The sequence below is a fragment of the Bacillus rossius genome, chromosome 6 (genome assembly GCF_032445375.1).
Source record: "Bacillus rossius redtenbacheri isolate Brsri chromosome 6, Brsri_v3, whole genome shotgun sequence".
In the NCBI taxonomy this organism is placed as follows: Eukaryota; Metazoa; Arthropoda; class Insecta; order Phasmatodea; family Bacillidae; genus Bacillus; species Bacillus rossius.
In genome coordinates, this window is record NC_086334.1 from 9,764,860 (window position 1) to 9,786,005 (window position 21,146).

The 21,146-nt window shown below is 37.0% G+C and overlaps 1 protein-coding gene across 3 annotated transcripts; it reads left to right on the plus strand.

Moving 5' to 3' along the window:
• The first annotated feature begins 3,525 nt into the window (after nt 1-3,525).
• On the plus strand, nt 3,526-18,529 carry LOC134532590 (ubiquitin-conjugating enzyme E2-17 kDa). Of its 3 annotated transcripts, XM_063369152.1 has the most exons (5): nt 3,658-3,960; nt 9,754-9,834; nt 11,263-11,467; nt 13,647-13,788; nt 17,704-17,835. In XM_063369152.1, the coding sequence occupies exons 1-4, from the start codon at nt 3,917-3,919 to the stop codon at nt 13,770-13,772; spliced, it is 456 nt and encodes a 151-aa protein (XP_063225222.1). In that variant the 5' UTR covers nt 3,658-3,916; the 3' UTR covers nt 13,773-13,788; nt 17,704-17,835. The 3 variants fall into 3 exon arrangements, with proteins under 3 accessions (XP_063225221.1, XP_063225220.1, XP_063225222.1); XM_063369151.1 differs by lacking the exon at nt 17,704-17,835 and having other exon boundaries at nt 3,526-3,960; nt 13,647-15,005; XM_063369150.1 differs by lacking the exon at nt 13,647-13,788 and having other exon boundaries at nt 3,646-3,960; nt 17,704-18,529.
• Nucleotides 18,530-21,146: the final 2,617 nt, after the last annotated feature.

The following is a 21,146-nucleotide window of genomic DNA, read 5'->3' on the forward strand; positions in this document are numbered from 1 at the left end:
CCGGCTACAGGCGCTGTTCGGCAGGGATGTCGCACCCCAGGGGTTTTCACCCGCCAACTCAAGCTCCTTCCAGACACTGGCCCATCGCCAGGACACGTAAACACATATAGCCCATTGGCATCCCAGTGTATGCAAAGTTCAAAGTTCTGCTGGTAGTCCAGAGTGACCTAAGAGAGAAACCACATGGTGTGGCCCTTCGACTACAAAGTTACTATGTACAAACCGCAAATGCATCAAGAGAATTAGGATGAATTAGGTTAAGCGGCTGATGCTTTAAATCAAGCCAGTTAGAGGTCGGCCAAAGAGCGAAAGGAAAATATTGAAGAAAACTTACACTATTGTAGCTATGGTTGGTGACGGCAAGGTGATGCATGCACCGCGGTGCGCGAATGTTTCTACCTCGGTGCTGGAAGAATGAAGACTAAACTGGTTCCTTGCAATGTCGTGCCACACATGGTCGCTTTTCGCGCGTGAAGTGTGTAGAAAGCAAAATATGGTTCTGACTATTTTCTGGTTCTGAAGCGCACAGAGAATAAAAGTGATTTAATTAATAAACCAACATGGCTATATAAAATTTCTTAATTACATCTGTTTCTTAATTACATTTACATATGGCGGATTGTTACACTAAACCCTGGCGAAGGAACACAATGATGTCTTCCACTGCACAGGTAACTGTTGATTTACTGGCCGTGGGGCCATCCTATTCGCTGCACTTCACTTAATTCTTATACTTGCACTGCACATGAGAAAGGATCACAGAAAATGACAAAGGGCAACAACGACATAAGCGATCAGAGGGATCCCCAATAGCTGTCGTCAAATTTAGTGTTTGTTTGTGAACGGTGGTTACAACTGCAAGCACTAACAGTCTCTTTTGTTTACTAGGTAGGCTTTGTGACATACTATGGCCTTTATGTTTTAGTTATAATTAGAATTTATTATATGATTACAAAAGTTGCTGAAACAAAAAAAAAGAAAAGAATGTCGCACGTGCTCTGGCGAAGCACCGATGCACCATAGCAGTCTGTGTACATCGAAGGAGCATCGACGTGTTTCGTCAATATCGATCAGTAACCTATACAATTTGTCGCAAATTCGCAAGTATTAAGAATGGGGATAATGCAATCTGATTCTACACTGTTATTTTTTTCCAACTCTCTCATGGAGTCATGGCTGCCAACTGTGGGCCTGAGTTTAAGGAAATTGGGAGCCTGGCATGACCCTGAAAATGTGCTAATTAGCCTTATTTGGCATGGGTTTTCTAATTAACCATAAGAGAGATGTCTTTTTTTAGGGCTGTGTCCAGTACATTAATCTCCTTTATATCCAAAATCGGTAGTCATTTGTCAAAGAGTTTCGATAAAATAATATCGAAAAAAACCTCTACAGTTTACTTGCATGCGGGCCCATTAAGTTTATCTTAATTTACTTTAACCTTACTCTCAACTTCACTCTTTATTTCTCCATGTACACCACCTGTTTCTTCACAAAAGTCATTTGATTGATTGATACACTTGCGATTGGGTTTCCGCCTATTGGCAAGATGTCTACCCCCCTACTCAATTTCCGAAGCCTCTTCCTTAAGGCCTTTCCTCTTCTCACATGCAGTATCTTTCCCTCAATCCCATTCTACTCCCTCCCCATCCTCAAAAGGAATACTTGCCTTCCTCTTTCAGGTCATCTCAACTCTCTGAATCTTCCACCCATGATCCATCCTCCCTCTATACATCCGTTATTTCAAACTGTCTCCCAGCATCCCCCAGCTCCCTCGCCCCTTGTCACCCTAAAATAAACTTCACCAATATCTCTACTTTCCCACTCCAGTTCTTTCATCATCACTGATGGCCTATGTGTCTCACCCTTTCTTTCTCTCTTTCTCTACATATCCATCCCCCATATAGCCACTTTACATTGCCCCCTTTCCAGTTCCTTAATTTCTACCCTTAGGTATGGGTTCTAAATTGCTGCTGCATATTCAAGCACTGGCCTCACCGAAATTTAATACACTGACGACGTTAGGGCCGTTCCCGTGGTTCGGAGTCGCTGCACAGCTGCTCCGGTAGAGAGGGTACGTGCCACGTGGCAAGGGAACTACCCTAACTTGCGTGAAATAAAAGAGTTTATGACGTACGTTAAGTTGTGTTTAATGCACACGTCACACACTGTACATGGGCTGTCACGGCTCCCCTCTGTGACAGTCCATCAGGGCGAGGCCCGGCTCCACGCACCTTGAGCGCGACACGACACTACTAGTGACCTGACTGGCGGTGACACGACAGTGACGCGACTGACAGTGGCGTGGATGACGGTGACGTGACTGGCAGTGATGCGAATGACGATGACACGAAAGACTGACGTAACTGCCGACGCGAACGACGGTGACGTGACTGATGGTGACGTGATTGACGGTGATGTAACTGACGACGCGAACGACTGTGACGTGACTGACGGTGACGTGACTGACAGTGACGCGAATGACGATGACACGAAAGACTATGACGTAACTGCCGACGTGAACGACGGTGACGTGACCTTCGCGACCGCGCTCTCTCATGCCACTTAGGCGACTGACTCGACCCACGCTCCGCGACGTCTCAGCGGCCTCCCCCCTTGCCGCGCGCACATGAATCTCCCCTCTTCCCTTCGTGTGCGAGTGCGTGGAGCCACATGGTCACAGGCGGGGAGATGCGACTCAGTCGCCCGGGAAACACATCTACAGGAACACAACAAGACAAATAGATATTCACACCCTCACATAATTACATAAACAAAACCTTTGTTACACTTTTGCGCACGGGCGCCGGCGCACACGCAAGCCTGAAGCAGCAACGGGCAATAATGGCCTCAGCGAGCCGGAGGAGCACTTGGGACGACATCAACACCTTCTCCTTTTCACTCAGCCCTTTCCCCTTCAGTGTTCTAGCAATCAGCCCCATCCCTCTCCTCCCCTTCTTTACCAACCGCTGCACCTGCATTCCCCTACCTAGTTCACTCTGTAGGGTTACTCCCAGGTACTTGTATTCCCCTACCTCCTGAATCTCTTGCCCGTTCCAACTATATATTTGCTTAGCAACGTTTTTTTATTTGTTAATCTGATCACTTTCGTTTTGTTGATATTTATCCCGAATCCATTAGCCCTAGATCAAACTTCCAGCTTCTTCAAGTCTTCCTGCGGGGCTTCCGCTTCCCCCACAGTTTCATAGATCATGTAGTCATCAGCGAACAGTCTCAGTTTGCTATCCAATTCCTCCCCAACATCGTTCATCATGATTAGAAACAGCAGGGGCTGAATTAGATACTAAATGCCAATTTCTTTACAGGGAAAACAATTTTTTGCAGTTACTAACTTTTATATTCAGACATTTTATTAAACAACATACTATGCTTCACGGAGCAAAATTTTGTAATATGCTGAGATAGAAAATACTTTTGGTCTATAACTTTCGAAACCGAGAACACTGTTGTATGTTTTAATCCCTTGTATGTAATATTACTCTATAAATTACAGTAACGGTATAAAACCATTTTATTATATACATCATTAAACTTACCTTTCCTTTTTTAATATAAATGTTAATTTTTTTCAAAGATACAAAGTCATTATTTGAGTCATTTTGATTAGTAACATTCTTTATTTTTATATATTTTTTGTATTATTTGTCACTCTAAGGTTCTATTCGTCTATATTTGGGTTAGGACAAGGACCAAAGGACAAGCGGAAGAAGAAGAAACTTGGACTGAAGTAAACGGAGATTGAATTTATATGTGCTTATTTATTGTCATGACATGAAATATAATTTCTGTAATTGCCAGGTTTGTTTATCTTAAACGTGTGTTATAGAAAGATTTTACCAGTAGTGAAAGCAAAAAGTTCCTCTTCTAGAAATTGCAGAACCATTTTATCATATGAGAGATGTCTACTCCTGCAAGAAGACGGCTGATGAGAGATTTCAAAAGGTAAGTAATTTTTCTTTTGTGTAGCGTCAAAATTTTTTTCGTCATTAATGCATTATTACACAAAGAAGTTCATGACATTACCCATGATTTATTTTTGTCGTTTAGTGTTATGTGTTGAGGTACATTTCCGAATACGGGTTCCTGAAGGTTATGTGATTGTGCATTGAATCGCTGAAACCTTTTAGTGGCTTTTTGTGCTTCAGTGTCAGGGAGGTGGGTTGTGTGCTGGCCTGTTGGCTTGATTGGGTGAACCTCCTTAGATTGTTTGCAGATGAAATCTAGAGAATATCAGATTGAGTGGGAAGTATGCATGCAAACTGTAAACTAAAAATCATTGAAATCTAAGAGGGCCTGGTAGAATATCTGTGATGATTCAATGTTGAATCACCCACACACACAACTTACTCCTCACCTAACACAGCAAATATATAAAAAAATTAAAAATCTTTTCTGTCTTTATGGCAATTTTCATCTACGATCAATATTACTGTTATAAGTAATTCTGAAGGTCACCCCTTCCAAAAAAAATAAAAATTTCTTGGTGTTGTTTTTACTTTTTGGCATGGTTTTGAAATAATTGTTCTCTAAGAGGGCATTGTTTTACTTCAGTAGTTTGCCACTTTAATGAGTAGTTAAGTTAGATATGTAAGAAGATAGTGTCAAATCTTGAGAATGGTTGGTTAGGTTTGCTACATTAAAAATACTTTGAAGTGGTGTGAACGGTTGGTTAGGTTAGATACATTAGAAATATTAGAAATACATTAGAAATACATTAGAAATAGAAATTATGGTTGATTAGGCCAAGTTAGCAACCGTTTGATTTGTAATTCTGCATCATTCACCTTCAAAACGATGCACATTATACGAAAACATGGAACGTTAAGAAACTTTTTTTTACTGCATCAGAAGCTAGTATTTTTACTTCCATATACTCACTTTTATTGCACCCATCAAGTTCCACGTCTAATATCGCTTGCAGCCAAACATATTTGTTTAATCCACTATTTTACCATTCTAATACTGTTTGTTATTTCACTACAACTCATCATACGTCTGGTCCCTACCTTCCACGACCGATACTAACTAGATGTGCAGGGATGTGTCAGTGTTATCGAAAGTGGCTCAAGGATGCACTCTGCAGTGACGTGTGGTAAGCTTGTCAAATGTCAGCTGACTACTGGCAGCCGCCAAAATATAATTATTCTCCCTTCCATTGATACCATTATAACAATATTACAATATTTACATTACATCAATTATCTCACTTTCATATGCCTACTTCAGTGACATTATACAGTTCCTCTATTTCCCCCCCCCCCCCCCCCCAAATCAAAGAATAAACTCCTGTAATGCTCAGTATTGCATTGTGAATTTGACCCAGTAACTCTGCAGAATAGCGACTTCTGGTGAAAGAGGCATATAATAATTAAAAGTGAGGTTGCTTAGGTTAGGTCTGCTACATTAATAATGTAAGTTATGTATAGTATGTCCATAAAAGAATGTCTCAGTTATAAAATGTTAATAATATCAACTGTAAGTGTTGAAGAGTGTTTTTTCAAGGTCACAATTAAAGAGTAACTCAAAACAGTTTTAGATAAGCGTATGTGCAAGTACTGCTTTGTGTGTTTTCTCGCTTGCGGCACCACCTACGCAAAATGGCGACTCCAGAGCATAAAGCATTTTATGTTCTGCAATTTGCTAAGAGTGAATGTGTAATTTCAGTTCAATGTACATTTTGTTTAAATTTTAATTGTGATCCCCCATGTGGCAAAAACAATTGCCGATGGTATAAGCAATTTGAGAACGACAGAGCTCTTTTTCACTGGCCTCCCCGTTCACCTGATATATGTACGTCATGCAATTTCTTCCTTTGGGGCTGTATAAAAGGTCATGTCACTGATACCTAATTAATTTGTCAGATTTGAAACACAGAATTGATTAGGCTATTGCTTCCATTACTCTGGACTTGTTACCAATAGTGTGGGAAGAATTGGACTTTAGGTTGGATGTGTGCCGTATAACTAAAGGTGCACATTTTGAACATTTGTAAGAAAAACTAGGTTAGTTACCTTCAATTTCATGTATGATTTGTTATAAATAGTCTAAATTAAACTGTTAAAATATACCATTGAAACTGGGACTTTATTTTATGGACATCCTGTATTAATGTTTTGTTAATGCAACTGAAAAGAAAATGACCTAATAATACCAACCTTTCATCTTGAATATTATTTGTCTTATTTCTTAAATATAAAATAACTGAGTTTTATTCTCATTCATAACAAAATGAAACAAACATGTTCATATTGATTCTGATTACAACCATCTGCCTCTGAAATGGCCTGTTCTTTACTGAGATACTTTTGCTCACTATTTTCTGAGTAAATATCACCATCCTTGTTTGGCTGACATTTAGACCCTGGACTTTCCCTGGTGACCAGCACTCCAACCTTAACTGACACAATCTTGTTGCGGAGTCATTAATCAGGATTTTAAACACTCCTTTGTGTTACTCCTGAAGTTACATTACCAATCTTTCATCTTTCCCTTCTTATTCTATCCCTCTGCGCTAGCTCTCCAACAAGAAAGAAATCACCAATTAAAATCATCTTTTCATTCATGTCAACCCGTGTGTACTACTTTCTCATGCTGGAAATGAAAATTTATATTTCATTTGTGTGTTCATTAAGTAAGTATTTTAGTGCTTTAAATTTCATGGTGTTTTGCGTTCTACAGCTGTTACCACTTGGTTGGCTTCCATAAGTAGAGCAGGGATGTGTCTCAGTGTTGGGGAAAGTGGATCAAGGACGTGTTGTGAGCTCGTCAGTGTCAGCTGACTGCTGGCAGCCGCCCAGTCAGGCCTGGCACGCCGGGCAGGCCAGCTGATGTGCGGGCGTCACCGCGTCCAGAATTAGCGGCCGCCCAGAGCGAGCGGCCCGTGCTGGTGGCTCAGTGTCACCGCGAGCCACTGCTAACGTCGACCCCCAGGAAGCCCTGGCTTGCGACCATGACAGTACCGAGTTACTCCCTGGGCGGGATTTGCCGAGTTGTCCACTGATCAATTCAGGCAGGGTCAAAACAGCTTCCAAACAGCTGCAACACTCAGGTTGCGTAACATTCCCATTTGAAAGTTAATGTTGGGCTATTTCACGCTTTGGAAGTCAAATAAGGTAGCAGTGATACTTGTTCTTATTTCTTAACTTGTTTGGGAGTGGTTGTGTTTGACACATCCGTCAAATCATGAAAATCTTCTGAAGGGAAGGAAAGTTCTCTAGTCCCAAAAAAAAAAAGTATTTTTCTCATCACTCAGTTGAATTCTGTGTAGCTTGTGCTACTGACAGCATTTAAAATCACAGCCAGGCATTTTCATAGTTAAAATTTACCTAATGATAAGGCTATGAGAAGACTCATGAAGGTCAAGAAAAAAATAACACTTTTTTATTTCTGGAATCTTGTTAGATGCTTCAGTCTCAAACCAATTTTTGAGGCTTAGAAAATATTAATTACCTGGCATTTCAAAATTCTTAAATTTGTTATGATTTTGACAGCCAAGAATCATGAAATGAGTTTATGTGATAGAAATGCAAAATATATCATGAAGTAGCCAGTGGCATTGTAGTTAAACCTAAAAAGTTTTAGATTTGGAATCAATTAAATTCTCCTTATTTGTACAACCCGAAAACTTTAAAAAATGTAACTTTGGCAGCTAATTATGCAAATTGTATATATTTTTCATTTCGTGAAAGTTAAACAATTGAAAAAGTCTACAAGTTTATCTGTAATTACTGTAAATATAAAATCTTGACCTGAAATGGGAGGCACCCCCTTAATGAAGGTTATTGTGTTTAGCATCAGGTGTCTTCACAATGTCCGAGCTGTCCATCCAGATCAGTGCATTGTAAATGAAAATTTTAAAACATCTCCAATCTTAATAAAAGAACCTGGGTTAGGTGTCACTAAGCAACAAATTCAAGACAAGTTTGAGTGGATGTGTTAACACTTTTAAATCTTTCAATTAAAAAAAAGGGGGTTTGCATCTACTTATGTATGCACATTAGAAGTTATACTTACTTGACATGAGAGAAAAAAAAAACTAACTTTAAATTTGCAGGCAAATAATTAATAGATAAAAATAATAAAAGGACTGGAGAAATGTTATAAATATGGTTGGTAAAGTACAAATTAAATCATATAAAATTAAATAAAGTGATTAATATAAACACGTGTATAAAAGTATTTAATTTAGTAAAATAAGTTAATTTTTGATTAATAATTGGAAATCAATAAATATGCTGAATGATTATTCTAATCTATTAACTTTCATTATTTGTAAAATATTAAGGTAATAATTTATAATGAAACTAAATTATACATACTTAAGGATAGATAACCTCACTTATATAAATACACTTGAAAAAGTTAATAAACACAATCTATCACTAATATTCAATATAAATAAATGTTTTTAATAAAATGGATCAGTATTTAATATCAATCTCTAAAGTATATGATTTAAAAGCACATATATAATTTTTATTTGTGTGTAGCTTTTTTTTTTCATCCTGTAAAAATCTTTTTGCATAGGGTGTGTGCACCGTAAAAATTCTTTCTCATAATTTTTTCGTGAATGCACCTAATGAAGTTTAACTTCAAAAATGGTTCAGAAATCCAATCGTTAATCAAATAATTTTTTCTTATGCCAGAAAGTATTGTGCATACTTCTTATTAACTAACCTGTAATACATTCACTCATGAGCGGGACTCACACCCATGACCCTAGAGTTGTCAGTCAGGAACCAGATTACTGACCACGAGAGGATATTTTCCTTGTAATAATCATTCTTTATGGAATTCTTTAAAACTCTTGGCATCAAACATTAGCTGAACACTAGAGTATATGTATTGTCTTTTTAAATGTTTACGGTCTTTCAATGTATTGTGAATTACGTGTAGCTGAGTTTTGGCTAATATGTGGCTGTCTTTTTTTTTTTTAAGTTAAAGGGTTAATTCAAGGCCACATATTGCTTTGAAGTGTTGTTGTGTATCTTGATTGATCATTTACATTATCATACCTACAGGAGGTGAAACAAAGATGTAGAAACTGTGTTTTAATATAATATTTTATTTGTATTCTATTAAGAGTATCCAATGGTGATCTCTTTTTTAAATCTGGGATTTAATTCTTTTATTTCAAGGAAATTTAGTGTTCTTATCATCAGTTTTATTTTATACTTACACAAATCGAGCAGAGTTTGGGAATGTTATTGATACAATGTTAATTTTTTTCCTGCCTGACAATGTCGTGGTGGAGTAAGGGAATGTAAAATGTCATTCACAGTTGCAGTCTCCTGTTCTCTCACTGTTTGTGATGTGACAGGGCTCTTCATGTACAATAAGGCATGAAGACTCACCTTCACCCAACACGTGGATATTGTTCATGTTATTCCACATATTTATATAAAAAAAAGAAGTGTTGAAAATGGGACTAAAGAAGTAAGTGCTCGGATGAGGGCACACAGGAAATGAACCAGTAGTGGATGCCTGATGCAGATAATTGGGCAAGAATTTTAACTGCGTGACTCTTCACGAATAGCTAATAATGCGCTGGATACATCTGATGCAAAAGTTTTCGGTAAAACACGTGCAGTGTAGTGTAATATCTGTAACAGTTGCGGTAGAAGAGAAAGTAGGGAGGTAAAAGCGCAGGGAGCCGACGTGGATGGATGGCGGAAAGCAGTCGGCAGAGCTGTGTGTGTCAGGCCAGTCACCACGCGGGTGCTGTTGCTGTTGCAGGCTGCAGGAAGACCCTCCCACCGGAGTGAGCGGGGCCCCGACAGATAACAACATCATGATTTGGAACGCTGTGATATTTGGGTGAGTGCCTAGCCTGGCTGGTGCAGAGAACCCCTCATCACAGTCTGTGTTACTGTGTTACACAAGGCGTCTATGATTACGCCGCACCATGTCCGGTAATCCAGTTTATTTATAGTCCTGATTATGCCAAATTTATAATGTTAATGGCAGTCATACTTGCCCTGCTATGCTAAATATTTGTTACAAATTCCATTTGTCCAAAACAGCAAGACTAAATCCTGTGCAAACACCTTGCTGTGGGCAAGAGAAGGGAGACAGTAGCATGCTGAAGGCTCTCAGGCCAAGGCTGCTCTGTGGCATTTTCTGGCGCTTTTCATTCCTGCAATTTGGGCAGTATCTACTTTTAGTATCTATGCTCTTAGGGACATCCTCTTGTTTGGTCATCATGTCCGAGGGCAATATGAGTTGGTGAGTGTTTAGTAAATCCTGGCTTGGATTTGAATTTATCACATGAAAATTAGGAATGGTGCTGTCAAGTTAAATTAAATACTTTCTTTTGTTTACAGTTTTGAGTAAAAAAAACAACTACATAATTATTATGTCCTTCAAATCACATTCATGCGAACCATTGGTAAAAACCCAGACTCAGATGTGTGAGTACCAGGATGGAGTCAACACTAGCAACCTGGTCACTGCCAGTTGCTTCCCTAATACCGTTCACGGTTTGAAACCTCACTGTCGACTAGATTTCATGTCAAAATGGATAAAATTGTGTAAGTTAAAGTTAAAGTTAATGTTTTTGTTTTTAAATAAAATACAAGGTAACAATATGAAGTATCAGAATTCACCTCTTGCTAGCAAAACCATTTTCTGTGTGATTGCTTGAAAATGGTCTGGCAATACAAACGAAGGCCTGCTCTGGGCTGCTGTCAGTACCGGTGCTCTGCAACTCGCAGCCACGGAGGTGAACGTTCCATACTTGTGGGTCAGCATGTTGGTTGCTGCACGACCCCATATCACTCTGTGTTGGAGGCGGGCAGGTTCATACCAAACACATGCAGTCGCATGTAAGATCCATCTTAGTTCCAGTAGTGTCTCGATTGACCGAGTTAATGCGGATGAGCAAAGTCTAGGATAACACTTATAGAATAAGATAATTGTCTATGTTTCCAGCTGCCCCATTGGTATCATTTTTTTAGGGTAATGTTTTTCCATTTTTCCTTCAGTGTATATTCTCTCGAGATCATTTTCTAGTTCCTCAAGCAAATGTTTCAACAGTCTTTGCTGGTAATGGTGATTTAGGTCGGCTTGGATAATGTGGTCCTCGATTAATCCAAGCTTGGTGAATCGAGACACTACTGTTATTAGGTTCAGCAGTTATATCTGAAGAATTGGTGTAGACAGTTGTTAATGCTAGTCTTTACTAAATAAGGCATGGCTGTTATTTTACCACCTCACGCCACCTCTTGCCGTGTTGTTTTTTCGCAGTCCGCACGACACACCTTTCGAGGATGGAACGTTCAAGCTGACGATAGAGTTTACGGAAGAATACCCCAATAAGCCGCCGACGGTCCGGTTCGTGTCCAAAATGTTCCACCCGAACGTGTATGCGGACGGAGGGATCTGCTTGGACATCCTGCAGAACCGGTGGAGCCCTACGTATGACGTGTCTGCCATCTTGACGTCGATACAGGTAGGTGTCGCTCGCGGCGAGCATGCGGCACAGCACTGCGCTGGCCATTTTGCACTTGCCAGTTGCACCTATGATTATCATCTTGTGCTACTATTATACATTTTCATTAGTTCAGAAACATTAAGGCTAATTTCATTTAAATACTAAGTAAAGAGTATGTGTGAGTCAGTCTTATTATCATTGAACTTGTGTGTATCAGCATGTGCACAGATGGACAGGGGCGGACTCAGGATTGACTTCAGAAGTCATATTATCCAGTGTATATATTACCCTTCGGGGGAGGTGGGAGGCCACGTGCCCCCGTGCTCCCCTCAAAATCGGCCACTGAATTATGGCCAGTTGCACCATCAGAGTTCAGGCGTGATCTCGAGTCATAAGCTAGCTTGGCCTTCGTTCGACCACATTTTTTCTGTCGCACCATTGTGTTGTGAGCGCTAAGCGATTATTGGGTTTTTTGATGTAAACAGACTCTCTGGTCTGTGCTTAGCAATGTTCTCGGATCAACACTGCACCACCAGATATGACCGGTTTTTTCACGGGACTTTATGCATGTAAATTTAATCAGATGTAAATATTAGAGTAATATTTAAAAAAAATTTCAGATCATACATAACACACGTATCAAAATTTTACTTATTCTAGTGGTACAACCTCTTCTCACATGAGAAATGTATGAAATGCTTGTTTGTAGTGAATGTTTAAAAATTTTATTTCATCATGATTACTTTCCATAATAAATAAAACTTTTTTTTAGTCAAAATATTTATATTTCCAATTTTCGATTTGTATTAACTTTTATATACCAGTATGTGTTTTCGGTTGTTAAAAAAATTCTAAAGATAAGGCAGCGACTATATGTGCTGCTATCTTGTGGAAATCGCATTAACCATTTGTTCGCAGAGTCTCAATCAATTTTAGCGACTCATATTGTTCCAGCCCACCAGTAGAAATTGACCAAAATTTCTTCGACACTGCTGCTACCTGTTGTTTTAGATTGAAATGTATGAATTACAGTTCACGCAAGCTAAGTTCTTGTAGTCCTAGTATGTGTTGGTGCAAATTTTAGAAGAATGATCTTTAGATCATTCTTGGGTTAAGATAATTGGATCACAGATCGAAGAGCAGAATGATGCAACTGGCCATTAGTAGCTGAACATCTATTTTTATACCTTAGCATTCAAGTTTGAAATTAAAACGTGCTATCTGTATACCCAATATTTGTTCACCTTTTTTTAGTTCTCTACTTAATTATACTATAGATTACTATAGATATTATAGATACTATAGATATATTATAGATATACCCATGCACCATAAACTGCATAATATTGCCAGGACACCATGTTTATGAATCAGCAGATTGATCACAGAAAACCCATAAAATGGACTTGCATCTTAGAAATGAGTGCAGTATACCTTAGTTCTTTTCTGGAGTTGCATAAGTTACTGAATGCTCAGCTTGAATACTCTCCCCAGAATGCCAAACTACAACCGTGATTATGCCTACACGCAACACCCGCAGTCTGCATTAAGTACGCACTTGTACTTGTAAGTTTTGTTGATACATAGTTTTTTGTAATGTCAGTCATTTTGCAGTCATTATTTAGTTAATTTATTGAAAATTGTGTATCGAACTCTGAGCACACATTTGAGTCAAGGTTTGATTTTGTGTGATGGATTAATGAAATGTGAAGTATCATATATATATATATATAAATAAAATATATTGTGACACTTTTGAGTTCTGAGTTCTGTAGACTTTCTTCTGGAAATTGTCATGGCCATCGTGTCATTTGACAAAACAAAATCTGGACTGAGTCCAAATCTCGATTGTAACTACGTAGTTGTAAAAGAAAAGCCGTTAAGAGTACATTATTATACATTTCAATGTAATGTTTCCTATCAGTTGCGACCACCATCAGTGACACCTACAAGACTTGCGGTAGTCCAACATGACGACCAACCTGCTCTGAAGTGCTGTTCTGAGTTCATACGCAGTTGCTTTCTCCACGCATGTCGTAGACACCTGTCATTCTCTGAAAGTATTTTTTTTTAATCAACTTGCCTGCATAGTTCTGGAGCCGGAGTAATAAGGCTGTTTGTGATTTGTTTGAACACCTGAAAGGAAGCAAGCAGAGCCAAACCTAATTTTATTTATTTTCTCTGTGGTGGGTTTCAGTCGCTCTTGAGCGATCCCAATCCGAACTCGCCAGCGAACTCGATGGCTGCCCAGCTTTACAAGGAGAACAGACGAGAGTACGAGAAGAGGGTGAAGGCATGCGTGGAGCAGAGCTTCGTAGACTAGTGGCACGTGTGGGCAGGTGCGCGTCTGTGCCGCGCAGCTGACTTGTCCGTGGTGGGCCGTGGCCCGAACGCACGCACTCTTTATTTCCCCCAGGTTTCTTTGTCACAGCCTTTTGTAATAAATGAACGTGAAACCGTTCGAAAGCCATCGTTTTTTTCAAGTCTTACTTAAAAAAAAAAAAACTCTGCTTCGTACTCCGTCAAGGACTTATGTTTCTAAACCAAGCTTTACTTTGAGAGCTCTGAAGAAATTTTGAGAAAGATATTTTACGTACTGTAGAGTTTTTGAATTGTTGCTGTTGTTTGTGCTCTCAAGCTCAGCTAAAAGTTTTTTTTTTCCCCCCTGTAAAGCTTTGTTGCTATACACATTTTAATTTTTCTTATCTAATTACTTTTTAATGAGTTCTGGCAGCCTGCTCTCGGTGGAAACATGGAAACATGGAAACATGCTTGTCACAGATATCTAACAACTTCATATTGCACTTGTTTGACTTCATGAACAATTGAAGACTCCTGGAGATCATAACACACATGAACTACTGCTGGTTGACATGCATAAATGAAATCGCAGCTGTAGTGGTTTTAAAGTCATATTATACCTGCTTGATACATTTTTTCTTTTGTTTGTTTGCATTTCCTGTTGGTAGTCAGGTAGCAGGTTATCTGCGAAATGAAAATTTTTACAATACAAGTAATATTTGTATTTTGCTTATGTTTGTAAAAAGAACTTGTGAATATATTTTCAGTAGGTCTGAAATTAATTAATTTTTAAATTAAATATTATGTAATTTTTTTATTTTCATGTAATAATTTTGAGATATTGCTATTGAACTTGTTAAAAAATGTTAATTTATTATTGTGTCTGTAGTTAGTTTTGGTTTATTTCTACGATTATTGTTTATTGTGAAATTTCATGTAGCTATTGGAGCTAAAATAAATTCAAATTCTTCTATAAGAAATTTGCAAATGAGTTTATATTGACATTAATATAGTGTATAAAATATAAAGCTGCATTTGAGCTAAGAAATTGTCACCTGTGTGTATGCATGGATGTGTAGTAGTTTATTTGACAGATTTCATTGTCTTGTTGGACAGTCTGTAGCAAGAATGGGATAAATATGCAATAATTCCTGATTGCTCACAATTTAATCTCTGGAATGCAAATCCATAACCAATGTATTATTTATTACAAAAATGTATGAGAAGTATGTTAATACAATTATTTGTTGTTTTATTTTGCTAAAATTTACTTAACTGTAGTCCCTTTATATTTAAAATATCATCAGACAGGTCAGTAAAATCGTTCACGAAAATTTCAAATCATCGAGACTCTTAAGCAGTGAATGTACTGCTCAATAACAATTTTGCTTAACTAATTCACATGACCATATTTTTTTCTGTTTGATGTTATTGTATTTTTTTTTTAAAGATTAATTGAAATATACCAATGAATATTATTTAAAGTGAATTATATATTTTGAAAACTGTGTTCTGTATAATGGAGGATATGTGTAAAAACCTAAAAGAATATTTGCACATTTTATAATGAAATTTGTATTAACCAAGTTTTTGAATACTTTGTTTATAGAAGTTAATTCTATCCAAACACTTCTCCTAAGCATCTTGACTCGCTACGCACATAATGCTACATGAAAAGTGTACCAATTGTAACATTATCTGTATGCAGTTGTATTTAATTTAATGAGTCCTCGGTTTACGTCGGGGTTACGTTCCTGAAAACCGCGACGTAAATAGAAACGACGCAAAATGAGCCATGTTTCATGCCACCGGCCGGCCACGGCCCAAGGTCGGCCGGAAGCGCTGGCATACAGACGTGACAACGGGCAATTTTATCAGCAAATGACAACCGACAGCGTGGGAAACAAGTCCAACTAGTACTTCTCAGCTTTATAGAATGGTTATTTAACCAGCTGCTTTATTACCTTTATTGATTGAAATATAATAACATATATATATATAGTACATACTGTACGTAATATAAACGCATAATGCATTCAAAGTGTAAGGATACAATGAGTACTCAAACATTAGCGACGTTAAACCGAAACGACGTAAATCGGTACGACGTAAATAGAGGACTTACTCTATTATAATAAGCCTTATATTAATGAAGTTTCTCTATTCTAGGCGTGCAACCAAGATCACTTCTAAACCTGTATGTAGTATTTAAAAATCCTGTTACTTTTGAAATTGAAATTTAGTTTTAGTTTTTTGTTATTTTTAATCATACAGAGTAAAACAATAGGTACATAGCCTTCAATGAATAATTATAATTTTTATAAAACAAACTGAAATCTTACCTAACAAACTATTAGCAGTTATCTTTTGTTTCATTTGCAAAAAAAAAGTAAAAATAATAAAATACATAACAAGTATTCAGTTCAAATTTAGACCACCTTAGTTTTTTCCTGGTTGATATAATTACATACGGTTACAAAGACCGTTTGCTAGGTCAGATCTTAAGATTTTCTTATTCTACTAGCAACAGAGCATTCAGCATTGGCTATTCTTTCTACTGTTCTCGCAAACAAAGATTTCCCATGACAGCTTTGCAACAGTCGTTGTAATGTCTGATTTTGTTACAAAAAAACAGATCGAAGACCAATTTTCATAAGCAACTTGATGGTTTCTGGTTTAATTTTGTGTACATAACTTAGTGCCGCCGTAAATCTTTCAATCTGCCCTGTCAGCCAGTTGTCTTTCTTAGTTACATTTGTGATTTGTGTGAAGCCAAGGTTCAAAGTACATATGTCATCACCACTTGTTAATTCACATTTATTGCAGACTTTGATAACACACCAATGATAAATGTAAGTTTAAGACATGTAATTGGTTATTTAAAATTGTTTTGTTGAGAATAAAGTAATTTTTCCTGTTACTATTTTTATCAGAATATGAAAATAAATACAGTGTTCTTGGAAGTTGGTACAATGCTACAAATATAATTCAAAAAATCACGATAGGTGTCTTTGAATGACACTGTATAGAAAGAACATTCGGTCAAACTGATTTTACAGTGACATTTCTCTCTCAAATTTGTACAAACAGATTCTTACATTTTTGTTTAAGTGCAAAATGTATAAAATATGTTTGCTCTGCTACTTATTTGGCAAAACTAATGCATGGATGTCCAAAGACTTTTTTTTGGGTTCACACTTTCTGATAAAATATTTCCTATTGTCACAGATATGATTGTGTGCGAGTTCGAAAGATATGTATTCTTTAGGTGAGGATAAATTTTTTTATTTCATTGACATGTGAAGGAGCCATGCTCTAAGACAAGGAAGTCTTACCTACCAGTCTGTTTAGAAATGTACATCCAAAGGAGATCTTAATTCAAAGATCCCCGCACTCCCGCAGATGGTAGAAGCAGTTCCTGTAAACAAGCAGGTGGCTGGAGCGGTATTGGTCGCTGCAAGTGTGGTGTGCGAGAGAGCACTGTGCACTTTGTTAGGTGCCTCAGCAAACATTCAGACTTTGACAACTGACATTTCTTATATAATTAACAAGATAGTTATTGATTGATACATGTTTAGCTAGTCTGATGCTACAAAAAATCTTGCTCGTTTTGCTTGTTACATTGCGACACAATGCTCTGCTATCAAAGCCTGAATGTACACAGAGGTCCCTTATCGTGAACAAAGTGTTCGAGCCAAGCGAAAAATTAATTCTTTCTTGTTTCCTTGGTTGGTTCCACAAATTTTTCAGGTTAAAACAATTTCTTACAACTTAATGTCATGGTGTACCATATTTTTTAAATGTGCATAATAACACAAAAAAGTATTTATATGGAAAGGTCTTACCATGAACTAAACATTTAATCGTTTTTATAAAGTTAATGAGTCACCGCAGACTGCCGTGGCCTGCTGGCACAGCTGGGTGGATGACCGCTGGTGTTGATTGGTCCTCAGTCGCTGCTGGACGAACCCAACCCCAACTCGCCCGCCAACTCGGTCGCCGCGCAACTGTACCAGGAGAACAAGCGAGAGTACGAGAAGCGAGTTGCGGCCATCGTCGAGATGTCGTGGCTCAACTTCCAGGAGAACCGTCCGGACGAGGAGTCGAGCGCGCAATAGCAGCGAGTGTTGCGTGAACCAGTGCTGAGCGCGGACCTTGACACAGAGGGTTTCAATAGGCTAGTCAAAATCTGTTGATTCATTAAAATCATTTTCCAAGCAATGTTGTAAATTGTATGTAGGGATAGTCAAAAAAATATATTTCTGGTGTTTAATATTGATATATAATTTCTCTCTAGAGTTGAATGTAAATAAATGTTTGTTGGCTTGTTCATGTAGTTTCCTCCTGATGAGTTAACATCCAATATACTTAGGTAGTTAAAATAGTTTTATCAGGAAAAAACTCAAAAGTTCTCTATACTTATATGTATAAATGATGTAAAAAAAAAACAAGGGTTTACTGAAGAAAATTTCTACCTGTCGATCAGCGTTAATGCTTGTGGTTCCCTGTTAACTATCCTGTTTGTCTTAGAAGTGCTGTCTATCTCTTCCTCAGCTACTGCTCAACCAATTTGCAGTGAAATTTAATAAAAAATTTTTCAGCTACTATATATTCATATGTAGCGGTTGGAAAAATTATCATCAATATGTTTTCCAAAAATTAGCATCTATTATTGTTAATTTAACATTTTTAATTCAACTGACGTAAAACTAATATTTACATTCAAAATATTTGTATAGTATATCAATAAAACTCCATTTCAATTTTGTACAAAACAAATTTAATGCTTATTTTATTCAAAAATTGATTAGTAGTGTAATATGCTAGCAAATTTTAAGTTGCAGGTTTAATTCAGAGAATAATACATAATACACAAATCGTCCAATTAGTAATTGGATGGGGTTTATATTTTGGAAACATGTAACTTGGCTGCATCATACTCATGGCTATGAAAACTAGTGTAGAGAATTATAAGTTTGCAACATGGGTGTAACATCTAAGGAAACACCAAGTACCTGTGGTTTCTTAGTTCTGCTGTGGCTTACTTAAAACTCCCACCTGTTGAAGCCTGTTGGAAGGAATATTCTTCCTTTAGTCTTGTGTCAGTGAGAAAATAAGCATTTAGTACACATTTAAATTTAAATATTTATTCAAAACTTCTTTTGTAATTAGCAAAATCTTATATTTTAATATTGTAAATAAATTAAATAAGTCAAAGGTCTAATATTTCTCACTACTGTTTCTTTTTCTGCATAAAGAGACTCATATTTTAAGATGGTTTTAAATTTTATTTAATTATATAATGCATATTCTGATCAGCTAAACAGTTTTTCAGGAGAATGAGGTATCCATGTTAAACTGTTAGCTCCTGAATTTTGGAACATTGATAATATGGAGGATTGCTGAATGTTAGGAAAACATCAACGAAGATTAGTTAGTAATTTGAAATAATAATCCTAAAGTTCTTTGAAATAATATGTAACAAGATTGATTGCAATCTCCACATATTGAAAAAAGTTACTCTACCATGTCCAGATTATCACTAAATTAAGCTATGCTGAAGAAGTTTGTGAAGTTAATTAATTTTGGAATCTGTTAAATGAAGCTTACTGGAGAAATCTACGATGGTTCTTCATTTTGGGACTCATTGAAGTTTGCGAAGCTTGTGTATGATATTGGCCATTAATCAAAGATTATCAAGAGAAGTCATCTAGGACTGTGTCAAGCTTCTGGATTGTAACGATTATATCCTTGTTGAGTGGTTAACTGTTTGGATTTTGTTTCTATGAGAACTTCATTCCGTTACAACCAGCGAATATCTGCAGAAATACCCCAACCATTCTGTTGTATTGAAAGATACCCGAGACTCCAAAATTGGTACGACAAATTCACAAGGTATGCTGTGTCAACTATTCATTATTTGGAAGTGCGAGTATTTGAGTTGAGGTTGAATCAAATAGTTTTGTTTATTGCTTGTAATTGAAAATTCAAATATTAGCACATAGCTACTAACAACCCAATGTCCCTGGAAGATTCTGCAGACTACAGATGCTTCTGATACTTCTGGACCTTTTTTGTTTCAAGTTATTCCATAGGAAACTACAATTTTACACCTGACTGCAATGTACTTATGCATGTGTGTGTATGTTTATATCTGTGTACAGGATGGCAACACTATTGGCAAAACCAAATTCCACATTTTTTCTACGTGTCCATCCCATTTTTTTTACTTTTCCTTAAAAATCAATTAAATATTGGCTGAAGGAAAAATGTATCCAAAAACTAAATAAATGGTATTAACTTTTCTGAGGGTAGCCCTTAAAAAACCCTATTTATTAAGACACGGAAAGAAATTAGAGCAAGTGTGTCAGTACTCACCAGAATGTTTACATAACTTGGGGCCAACATTTAACTTAGATTCTTTAAAATAAAATATTTACCTGAATCATTTTATAACACCTAACACTAATATATGTTTATATAATTGTTTTGCTTTAACGTAAAAGTCTGTAAATACTTCCTACAAATAAAATTTAACCATATTGAGCTGATTCATCAGTACAAATTTTCTCACAAAATAATTATATTTTTCATGGCATAAAATAGGTATATGTAGGCTAACAATTTCGTGTGTATCTACAGTATGACGAATGACACATTTCAGTGTTAACTAAGGGTTGTCAAAGTTGTAATGCATTTTTTTGTGTTTTAATTTCTTTCTTATGAATGACATATAATTTATAATAAAGTATTAAAGGATTTTCTATTATAAATTTTATTTTTTAATACCCACGAAGTGTGTTAATGCAGATCTCACAAAAGCAATATATGAGAGCGAATCATGCGGGTTGGCTATCTTTCTGTGCCGTCTGCCACAGATGGCAGCACCATGGTTACGCATTTCTGTTCCTTTGACTCCTGTTCCATTCGTGAAATTACTCTTAACAAATGCTGTGTACAGAGAGCTAAGATACTACACATCAAAAAGAATCATGGCTATTAGCCTTGTTTCTTCTATGCTCAAAAATTAGTTTTATTTATTTGGTTTTATACAATAGAGCATCCAGTGTTTCACACGTCACAAAGGAATAGTTTTTAGTCGTGGCTTATTTTTAATATTACAATTGGAGAAAATCTTCAGATGTAAAAGTAAAAAAAGATTAAGCTGAAACTTCCTCACCTGCCGGCTAATCACTGGCATCCCATGGTATGTAACACATTTATTTCTTACAGCACTCAAAAATTGTATAACTTAGTTTGTATGCAAGGCATGTAGTTTTTCAACTAAGCTGCCTTCAACACGCTAGACAAACAAATAATTCCAGATGGGTTTTAAAAATTCAACACTTTCTCACTGATTTCCTGGCTCAGTAAAAAATTCCTGGATAATTAACGG